Below are 11,713 nucleotides of genomic sequence, written 5' to 3' on the forward strand. Positions count from 1 at the left end.
TCTCAGTCTATTATTATCATTGGGCGTCAACTCGCTTTTTTCACTCAGAAAAATACTTGTGTAACGACGACTGTCGGAAAGTAATGCAAAACATTCAGAATATCCGAGATTAAGATTAGAAAAAATCGGCAGGTTCGCCAAAACTCGCACCAGTATGTTAATGAAGATGTTGTGGCGTCATTAAAATCATCATCACTTTCATCATTATCATCTTCATCATCATCATCTTTATCTTCAACATCATCATGATCATCATAACCATTTTCATCGTCGTCACCGTCGTCGTCCTCGTCATCCTCGTCGTCATCTGAGTTTTACAATTAGTGTTGTTGGGTTTGGTCTAATAATATAAGAAAAATGGTTTAGATTCGGCGATATATTTCAAGAAGCCTAATGTTGCCTGCTCAGATTAAACGAGGCATTCAGTGCATTTTCGCATCTCCAAAATGATTGTTACTTTCGGAATGGTTTAACAAAGGTTCGTTTAAAATCGATTGTGCTATCATGTCAAATACATTTATATCAATATCATAGCTGACTACATGTATATCTTGGATTGGATGACCGACATGTTTGTCAGTAGATATTCATAAGCGAGCCTTATCCTTTTTGTTGGTAGCCAATATCTTTAAGTTAGGCAGTACATGTATAATATAAGGTTGGCAGTAATCAATGCGCATTGGTCTGCCTTCTCCACTGAAATATCATAAATAAGTTTGCCATACCCTTAGGACAAAGCGTAGGGCACGGTCTTTCATAGACAGTGCATCCCTTTTAGACTCGTCTTTCCGGTGTGGTGACCTTCTTTCTTTGACAGTCTTAGAGCATCTGTACACGCCAATACTTCAAGGAGTGCTTGCGAGGGTGAACCGACCTGAATGACAAAGAATTCCTAGTCGTTTAGGTATAATAGGCATATTATAGGCCCGTCTCAAAATATGTATATGTATGCAAGGAATACAATGGTCTAGCGAGGCACGGTAAGCTTAAGGTACATATCTCATGAACCACAGGACATACTTGTCTATTCCCTGTTAGTCACTCTGAAAAGCAAGGCATCGACTCAATTACATCTCAACCTTTCTAACATATATCGACCACTTTCACTATCATTAAAAAAGAATCTTAAAGTATATACTATGTGAATTTTAATGTGCATGTATTTTTATAAATACATTTGATAAAACGTTTAATAAAATTTGATGGCCGGGGAGGGACGGTACTTTCACCCGGGTTAATCAATTCATTTGGAATGTCGGGCAATGCAGTTTCGAGCCATTGGCAGTGGCCACTCAGTTGACCATGGCCAAAATGTGTTTATCCTACAAGCCACATTTAAGATTATTCTACTTCAAAGAAAATAGCATAATTTCAGTTCAACTGCCATTTGGATTCTGGCCTTTTGAAGTCGACCAACAGCATTTAAATTTATCAGTCCCTTTTCGAATTTTGATATCAGATATTTACATTTCCTTTGCACGGTCAACAATTTTTTTCTTCCATTTTACTGAATTCCTCTCTGATATTTGTCTTAATTCACCACCAAAGGTCATCAGCACCGCTTGCACTCTTCGGCAGTTCATTCATGATTTCTAAACCCTCATTGCGCATGAGTGATGGTTGTTGACTGTCATCTGCCAGTTGTTTGCGTGTGACATCTTTGTTTAGATGACTAAATGCCAGGCCCTTGGGAGACAGGCTTAGTTAGCTTAGGCCTGTATTAGACCTTTAAATATCTCAGGTCAAAACATGGACAAGGACACCAATGAGTTGAAGGAGTCAACTTGGACTAAGTTTTTAATTGTGCAGGCAAGCCTGCATGTATGTGAAATGGGATATAATTTTTCTTGATTATCTTTCGTTAAAAAATGTTTTCTGACACTTGAGTTACTTGAACATTACATAGTCCTGCACTCTCTGCATGAATTGATATGTATGAATGACTGTCTGCGATATTTGTCACGTGGCCACCATCCAAGTACATCATGGAACAGGAATAAAAGGCGCATGGACTTCGTTTAGATTTCTCAATGAAAAGCTGAACATTTCTGAATGGGCGCTCTGGGCTAAGTCCTATGCATCCGCCGGTTTATGACGGCTTGGCCATAGACACTGCAAAGCACTGAGGAGCGCCACAGAATAGCCTGAAAAAGTTATGAATGAAAGTTTGGCTGAAATACAATAGCTTTATTAGGCCCGATTTTCATTGTATGTTTATTCGCCAGTCCACAAAGGGCTGGCGCTTCCTGAATAATGCTGTATGTACTGTTCAAAGGCCTATGATATATACCTGTATTAATAGCACACATATTTGTGTCGGAGTTATGAATGAATTAAGGAAGTGTCTAAATAAGAGCTTAACAAGTTCACATTTCTCATACGTCATGACGGATTCCTTTAAAATGGCCAAATCATGATTTCAACGCTTTTAAATGTCAACGACAAATAATGATTTAAGAAGCGCGGGTGACAAGCATGGCCTGTGATATCACTTTGTAAACCTTCTGTCCAACAGGAGATTTAATTTTCAAAGTTTGCTATGCCCTTTCCACACGGATCAGTATAGGTTTAGCTGGAAAACGGGACATGGTATGTAAGGGAAATACGGCTTCAATGAATCGCCGAAAGGGCTGTTGACAAAAAATCCAGTCTTCGACAAAACAACAACACAAGATGGGTATAATTACTATATAATGCAAGGACTGTTAGAACGCCTTTTCTAAATTTCCGCGCTTCGCCAATCTGCGAAACAATGTCACCAACGAAATACAAACTCTGAAGTCCGAGCCTAACACACACCGATTTCCAAGTGAAAAAGGTCCGCACAGTCTATAGATATTCATTCGCTATCGCAAAACTTCAAACTTAGCGCAACACAAGCCAAAACATCCTTTCAGTGAACTCGTCGCCGACAGGCTCACACAGTCATTTAGAATCTTCAATAATTTTACTCGATTGTAACACAGTCTATTTGACCGGCTGCACCTGCATCAATCCGTACTAAAGTGCGTCATTTTCAGGAAGCTTAAAACAGCAATTGATTCAAGTTACGGGTAAACCTGTGCCCCAGGATGCTCGTATCGCCATTAAAAATATCTTCTTGGTTTTACAGGATAGTTACAAATTGCAGGTGCCATATTGAGCTAGCAGAAAATTTCCGCGGAATGTAATGAACCGAACCGCCGCAAGGCTCGATTTATCGTTAATGCTCTCTACACGATTGCATGATAGGTAGAGAGACCCCTATTTGCGACTTCGTGTGGCTTAACATGAGCTAACTGGCATATGCCTATAGTCTCTTTTAAAAGAAACTATCTCAAGTCAGTCCGCTATTCTAATAATCGAGAAAACGAGCCTCGCGGCGACTGGGTTCCACTGAGATTAATGCTGACGGAATTTGTAAGGTGTTTTATTGATGTAATTAACCCGCGTTTCTGCTTTCTCTTTTCAGCCGAATATGACGGATGAATGTGTATTCCAGGAGCACCAGGAGGATAATCATTACAATTACTACTCCAGCCATAAATACAGTAAAAAGAGCGACCGACGGAGAGGAAGACGGAAAAAGAAAGGAACGAAATTCTGGTTCGTGGCGCTGAATAAAAACGGGACATCTCGGCCGGCTCATCGGAGTCGTATGGACCAGATGTTTACAAAATTCCTATTAAATAGATGCAAAAAGATTGTTGTGTCTGAACCGGATGGACCTTTTGATATCACTAAGTTCACATGGCCGCCGTCAGGTGGAACTTTTGAAGGGAAGATTGGGGGAGGGTTAGATACTGAAAAGGATATCGAAGAGGAGGAAACGGAACAAGGGAAAAAGGGGAAGGGGAAAAAGGGACGCTGTAAGGGGAAAAGGAAGGGGAAGAAATGTGGCAGGGGGAAAAAAGATAAGGATAAGAAGGAAGGGGATACTGAAGAAAAGGAGGGCAAAGAGAAGAAAGACGACAAGGAACGAAAGAAAGATAAAAGTAAGAATGAGAACGAAACGAGTTGTAAACGAAGATGGCGGAATAGAAAGAATCGCAAGGATTACGTGGATGAAGAGACGGCGGTAAAGCGGCGAAAACGCTGCAAGGACAGGTTAAGAATTCAGCGCTTGAAAGATCGACAGGCGAAAAAGGAGGCGAAAGAAGCGAAGAAAAGAGCGGAGATACCTGTGGCTCCTGTCATTGTGACGACGGCCAGTGTAGAAGTGAAAGTGGTGACGACTCCTAAACCGGTAACGACGACGAGCACAACGACCACAATGAGTACGACGACCACAACGAGCACGACGACAACAACGAGTGTGGCAGAGTCATTACCACCAGCGACAGAATCTGATCTCAAATTGCAATCTAATCGCTTCAGTGCAGCCAATGGTGCCGCCACAGACTTCAGAAGCGTGTTTGAAAATTTGATTAAGGTGATACAGATAAACAATAAGGAGATGTTGTCGAATTTCTCCAGTGTGAACGGCGGTTTGGCTTCCATGCTTCGCTCGGGCCGGCATAGTGGCCAACAGGGTGGGTCTGGATCCACCGTCAGTGGTGCTTCTTTAGGCGTGGAACATAAACACAGACATCATCATGGTGACGATGGGCGCAGCCGGCACGAGCGTGCGCTCTCGGACTCGCGAGAGGGAGCCGAGACTCTCTCGGACTCAAAAAGTGATCTGAAAATGATGGATACACAGTCATCTGAAACGGGTTTTAAAACAGATCTGGTGAGTGATTCAATGGACGCCGAATCTAAACAACTTGTTACCTCACGGGCATCGCCTGCCAAGAAGGCAGAATCGTCGCAATTCGACCTTTTGCTGAAGGTGTTGAAGGAATTGGAAAGCCAAAATGGCCGAAACAGACCCGATGGGTCAAAAGACAATTCTGATAGTGATAATTTTAGAACAGGTGTTCTGATTGTAGGGAATGGACCCCGGACGCCATCTTGGCGGCAAAGACTCCGAAGGAAACATCGGAACAAATCAGACAGTGATATAGACGCTAAACATTTGAATATCTGATGACCTGTTAAAAGTGTCTCAAATGTCATTTATACTGCCAAAAACCAAAGCCCACCACATAGGTGGACAAACCTCATTAGTGGAACATGTACCAGCGCCGCAATCTCTAGCGTCGTATACATTCAATATCAAAGTTTCATCGTCTGCTTCAGTAACCGTCTACCGGCGCATGCGCGACCGGAAATACGACCATGTATTTATGTGCCTCTATACAACAACGGTTAATTTATTTATTTACTTCTATAATTAAGTTATTGTGTATTTATTATGGTATTTATTGAAGCGGATGATCATGTAATATTTCGACTTGACATTGCCTCTTCGGTCTCTGAACTTGGTGAATTTTAATTATCGACGATGGGCACTTTTGACCATAAACAAAACACACAATTTTCGCATCTATTTCACTATGAATGTCCGTTTCACAATCGGCCAGCCTCGAAATTTTCAGTAAGACTTTTGAAATAGTTTCGTCTAAAACCGTCGAGGCAGGTCAATATCTTTTAATTCGGTGCACAAGGGACAATTTATTATTCCCGCGTCGTAAGCAGACAGACGGACCGAAGAGGCAGTGTTATCCAGGGCTTATAATACTAGGCTTGAAGTAGATCCGGGGTGTTAGTTCGCGGCGGCGGCGCTGTAGGCGACCTGTACATTCCTTGCAATCTCATTGGTTATGCAAATGATGTCAAATATCACGTGATGTTTTCGTTTGAAATGTTCCAGGGTAGAAAGATTCAAAGGATTCGGGCGAAGGTAACACCGCTGGAAGTTCAGTATGTCTATACCTAGCCTAATACCATTAGGCACCACGGGTAATACTAATGGGCATTAGCTGTGTAATTTCGACCCCTATTTTAACAATCCAGGATAAAGGGTGCCATATCGCGCCTTAAACTGTCCTTTGCACGTATGGTTTCGGATTTACTGGGTTTTTAAAGGACAGTGTGTTTATTTATGGAACATTCATATCAACAGTATATAGGCCTATATCATTCGATAAAATTAATTCTTAATGACGAGGCTGGGTATCTCAAACCTAAAAAAAACTAAACAGGTGCAGCGTTAGTCCTGGCGTTATCTTTTAAAATGAAATGCTGAAGATAACGTCATGTAACGTTGATTACCTGTTCCGTGTTGAGCGCTGTCATGCCGTTTTGGGTTCGCAGATTTTGTGCTTTCCTGTTCAGTACTCGACTATTGGTTCAAAAGAAGAATTCGGAATCAGCTATACCCGTGTACGATACTCGTATAACTGTAGTATCCACGGCCGAAAAATACTGTGCATTTGACCACGTGTCGGCACAGCTCGATCAAGCTATTTCCTTTAAACGCCGACCGAGCTACGCCGTGGTATCTCCATGGCATAGTCGAATCAGGGAGTTTCCGGGGGGTTTTCGCCCGATTTGGCGACAACTCCCTAAATTGGCTACAACTCGCAGAACGGCGATCCTTGCCTGTCTGGTAAGAGCCATGCGATTTCAGTGGCTGACGGGACGAGTAGGCTCGTACATGTAGCTGTGCCCGTGAGACTGAAGTAATATTGGTGTTTGGCTAACACCTGGCCTATTGTTTTTGATGGCGGAGCATCGCGAGAATGGGCAGAAGCGGTTGGGTCGGGGATTCGAAGCACGGGTATTTCATTGCTGGTGCATTGACCGTTGAGGTACTGTTTGTTCCGGAGCAGGAACTGTTCACTGCCGTTTTGCTATCTATATCCATATACCATATCCTAAATAAAAATTGAAGGTCACCTGTAGATTTCATATATTGTAACTACACATTTTATGACGTCCTTCAAATTTCATTTGAGATGCATAAGGTAGCGAAACATGTAAAGTTAATGTAGTGTGTTCCACCATGCTAGACCCGATTCACCTGTGCATTATATACTGTACATTTTACAGGTATTTGGGTGTAGTTAGGATGGCAGCACTGTTGTACTTGTGTCATAACATATTCTAATCAAAGAATTAAGGAAAGATGTAAAATTCAAAATTTCAGCCAGTGAGTCTGGTCATGTAAATGATGTAAATAATGCAATGGATTTACATATACTATGTAAATCCATGATAATCCATTGGACAGTGTTCATCAGTCATTCTATTATAGAGAAATGAGACTGTATCGTCAGACACCATGTACATGTTACAAACAGTGAACGAAATTCTGTCATTTTTGTGCGATACCATCATCCTCAGTACCCATACCACGTAGTATGACGTCAACTGTCAGCGTTTTTTTTCGTCAATGACGTTAATTCACGTCGATGAAGTAATTTAAAAACTTCTCTAAAAATCGTCTGCACTGGACACCTCGCTTTCTTATTTCTAGTTACAAATGCTTTAAAATGACTTAAATCTTGATTGCGTTTGTCTGATTAGTCTGTGTTCCGTCCGAACGAAAGATTTCCCTCCGTCGGCATGTTGTGGTGAGGAATTCATATGGCTTTTTAGTCTTGGAACTAAAAGTAGATTTTCATCCTTTAGAAAAACCGAGTGGTTTCAGCTGAGGTTTCAAATATAAACTACTGTGGAGGCCAGCGTAAGATGCTTGCCGACATCTTGGTGGTGCTTGTAATATAGAGGCTTGATCGATTCCAGTACGGTTGTCACAGGCCTTTGTGGCAAGTTGCAAATTGCCAAGACAATTAAGTGGATAAGAAATTAATCCAAAGCTCGTGAAAACCACGCGGCTTCTCGTCGCTGTTGTGGAAACCGGCGGTAGAGCCAGTTTCTTTCGTGGGACAGTAGTTCTATCTGGTTTTGGGTACTGCAGATGAAGGTGTCATACTTCATCGTTCTGTCGTAAAAATACATATCAGAATATGAGTAGGAACATTTATTTTTGTGAGAAACTTAACACAACCTGTGCTTCCCATGTTTCTTGTTAAGTATTGAATAGAACGGGTTTCAAGGTTGTCAATTCGGAGGCAGTGTGTCTCTGGTTCAGGATGGTCGTAGTCAAAAGAAAATAGCCACCCATTTTCTGTCAATGTAATATTAGGAATTTGACATGGGACAATTTGAAGGGGGTGGGGGTGGTATACAACAGATATAAATCAGTGCACTACTTGATAAGAACGGATTTTGTTGATGTGATGGTTATTTACTTTTGAGCCAGACTGTAGATGGCACTGAGGTATTTTTTTCACGCGATTCTTTTAAGTTCATCTCACATTGTCACTTGCGAATGGTAACGTTACATAAAAAGAAAAAAAATACAACGAATGATCAAACTTTGGTCCGAGATGTTCGTACTGTCTTCTGGACGAGATTTGAAAAGATGATCGATTTTGATTTTCGAAAATTGTCAGCGACTGTTTCGATGTTGAATACGGAGGGAGGTTAATAAATGCAAGAACCGGCAACAGCCCCTTGCGATGGACTAACTCGGCAACTTGCCTTATTTTTGTCCAAAAAACAGTTTTGGCGGATCATCATATTTCGGATGACCAAGGAAAAACGCTATCATGTTAAATTCCATTGCTTTATCTGGTATAATCCTTCGGATTTCCAAATTTATGTTGCGGGACGTTTTTTCTGGGACACCCGATATTTAACTAGATTCTGCATTTTTTACCTCAGAGAGTTAACGAAGCACTCTGACGTGTGGTCGGATCTGGGAAGTTTCTTAACCTCTCTTTTAAAATTTGTCTCCACTTGTTGCCGGAAGCTTTGATCTGTCTGTGTGATCACGTAACGATGCCCCACCCTCACACCCGACACCAACACCCGGATATAGAATATTTTTGTATTTGGCGATACCGGTTTTCCGGGGGTTGATGTTGGGGGTTAAAAGTGGTTCGAAATTGACACACAAGAGTATTTAGAACACTTGACGAAAACGCTTGTTTTAGCTTAGGCGGACGCCGCGTCATGATGACGTCAGTTCCTGTTGGACGAGTATACCTCATGGCCTTGACCCCGTGGTTACCGTGACACACACTTCCATGATGTCTCGTGTTCAGATGTGTCACGTGTAGCCTCGGGACGGTCACGTGACCAGTACACATAATCAGTCAGTATCCATCAATAGTCAGATTTTGCAAGCTTATGTTTTGACTCACGTTGTACGTTTTCAGCAATTTTGTGAGCTCGTGATCAAAAGTTTTTTCGCAATGCGGTGTGTCAATCGGTCAAGGCGAAATATTCAATTATCTATTCCTCCATGAATCGGAAAAGTTATGATGATTTGAGCATTTCAAACGTTATCTATAATCGTAAGCTTGCGAAACTTCACTGTTGTTACGTTGCCCCTCTGAACTGTATGTTGTAAATATTGTTTTCTATCAAAAATATGTTAAATTTTATAATTTCCTATTGCAATGTACTGCTGAATTTCGTTCTATTCAATGCAATAAACTGCATTTCATACGAATTAATTCTATTTTCTCATCTTTAATTACACAGAGGAACTCTCGCAACCAGGTGGCGTATTGTGGTGCAATCTCCCGGGCGCCGGGCCAAATGTCCAATTTACATGCACCCACTGAAATTGTCACATAGTCCCTCTGCCGCAGTTTGATCGTCAGTAGGTCGAGTGAGACTTGGCACGATGATCACCATTGACGACGCTTGGAGAATGATTGTGATGACGTCAGGGCTTATCAAAATGCGGGATTAATTCTCTTGAAACGACAATATATAGTAGGAAATAAAGGATCTGACGTCATCACTCGATGTTGGTCCTGATGGCGGGCATAACGGCAAATCTTCTACTTCAAACTCGTTATGTCCGGCCAAAAATCTCCACGTACCGTACCGGTACACGTAAACTAACATGTTCACGTTGGGGTTTTGAAAGTTATCTGTTGATGCACGTTGACCGAGGAGTAGGACGAACAAGGAAATTGATCATTTTGCCCCGTATCGCCCCCCCCCCCCCCCCATCATACCTGCACACGGTTGAATTGCCGGCGCAAGCGGCTTTTGCGGTATACAGCCCGTCGGCGACCGCAGCGGGAAGACGCCCTCGTATGAAAAATAAATGCCCTAGATTCTAAACAATGTACAATTGAGGAATTCATTGAAACTTGCCACGGATGACATTGGCCAGCCAACAGTCACTTTGGCCCTTAGACTGTTTAATAGGCCCAGGATTGGTTTTGTCTGCGAGTAGGACCTGTATTCCCACTATCATCACTGGAGGGGGTCTTTGAGGGGTAAGTGCAAGCTATTAGTTTTATCGGGGGTATGGTCGGTGCACGGGACGAGTCTTACAGGACAGGACTGCCCTCAGTGACACCGATTGCAAAACATCTCAAGCGTGATCTGTCAGGTTTTTCAGCTCTTCGGAATCTCAAAAACCATTAGGGATTTTTAATTTCCCTGAAAAACCACTACGGGGTACATATTTGTGTTGGCCGAAAAATCATTGGAGGTTTTTCAAAGGCTCGAACACCTTTATTTCAAGGTGCAGGGAAGTAACCATCTTAAAAGAGCGTCACGAAAGCGGTGGCACATTCGCAATTTCGTCCCTTAGCCTCTAGAACTTCGACACCATATCCATACTTTTTGTCATCTGATCTTCCTATGACTAGGGCGAACTGGGGAAGGTCTATAGGCCTAGAGTGCCTGGGGGCAGGTTCATTCACCAGCAAACTTCCCGGCGCAAAGTCGACATCAGGTTGAGATAGGGGTCAGGTTCAACGCCGAACAGCACATTCTACCAAGGAACGCAAATAGATTCAGGGCCCGGTCGCTAACTCGGCGTTAGGTTTATTGAGCAACTGAGGACATAACATTGAGTTAACGGCAAGTTAGCGACTTAAACCGGGTCGCTGTTGGTGACTTTCCGCATAATAGCTCACTAACTACGATATCATTATAAATACGATTGATTGGTAATCGAACAGATTACATGGAATGCAATCGAAGAGTCAGGTGGAAACTGCTCCGAGATGCAACATTCAGATTCTGTCTTAGCGTTTAGAGTCGGCAAATCCGTTACCTCCACGGCCCAAACTAACTGAAACAGGTACGGCATCCATAGTCCACCGAGGCTGACGGAATAAGCTGACATTTACTCACTTGTCTAGTGTGTTGGGAAGGGCCTGGCCGGTCTACCACATCCACCACAACAGCTCAGCCGCAGGTCTTGGCATAGTTACTGTAGGCATAGTTATAGAACTTACAATAAGATCTCCCTTTTACGACTTCAGATCATAGGTACCGGTACCTGTGATGGCTCGCCGCAGTCAGATATTACGGTGAAGATTGATTTCCCCGTGTCAAGGAGCTGTCTGAACCAGGATGCGGTGCCTATAGGCCTTGGACGGGACGGTGACATTCATCAATGGCTGAGGAATAAAAAGTCTTGGCGGTGGAGCAAAGGCCATTACGGTTTCACATAAACGCGTCCTTGCCAACCCCTTTTGACCAGGACACGTCCACGTGATGGTGATGAACAGGGCGGATGCTTGCTGTCAAAAATGCCATGGTCCGCGGTCTTATGGTCAACTTACGTATCTACCATTGACAGGCATGTGGGAGTCTCCTTGATGATATTTTTACCAAATCGAAATCTATGGTTGTCAGTTTTCCACACGTCAACCGCAACAACTAGGCTATCTGATTTTGTTTACGCCAGACTTCAAATTTTCAGAATTTGTTGTTAGACGATACCTGCTTGCCTCGTCATCACACCAGTCTGCAGAGAGAAAGACATGTTATATTACATGTCACAATTCGGTCGGACCTTTAT

General features: G+C 42.6%; 1 protein-coding gene across 1 annotated transcript in view; it reads left to right on the forward strand.

The window, feature by feature from the left end:
- Nucleotides 1-9,340, forward strand: part of LOC135493747 (putative uncharacterized protein DDB_G0280555) — a 29,319-nt gene extending 19,979 nt beyond the window's left edge. Inside the window, exon 4 of the mRNA XM_064781290.1 lies at nucleotides 3,452-9,340. Coding sequence (XP_064637360.1) covers nucleotides 3,452-5,008 — 1,557 coding nt within the window. The 3' untranslated portion in view covers nucleotides 5,009-9,340. The remainder of the gene's footprint in view (nucleotides 1-3,451) is intronic.
- The last annotated feature ends 2,373 nt before the right edge of the window (nucleotides 9,341-11,713 follow it).

This window comes from Lineus longissimus, chromosome 9 (assembly GCF_910592395.1).
Source record: "Lineus longissimus chromosome 9, tnLinLong1.2, whole genome shotgun sequence".
Classification (NCBI taxonomy): Eukaryota; Metazoa; Nemertea; class Pilidiophora; order Heteronemertea; family Lineidae; genus Lineus; species Lineus longissimus.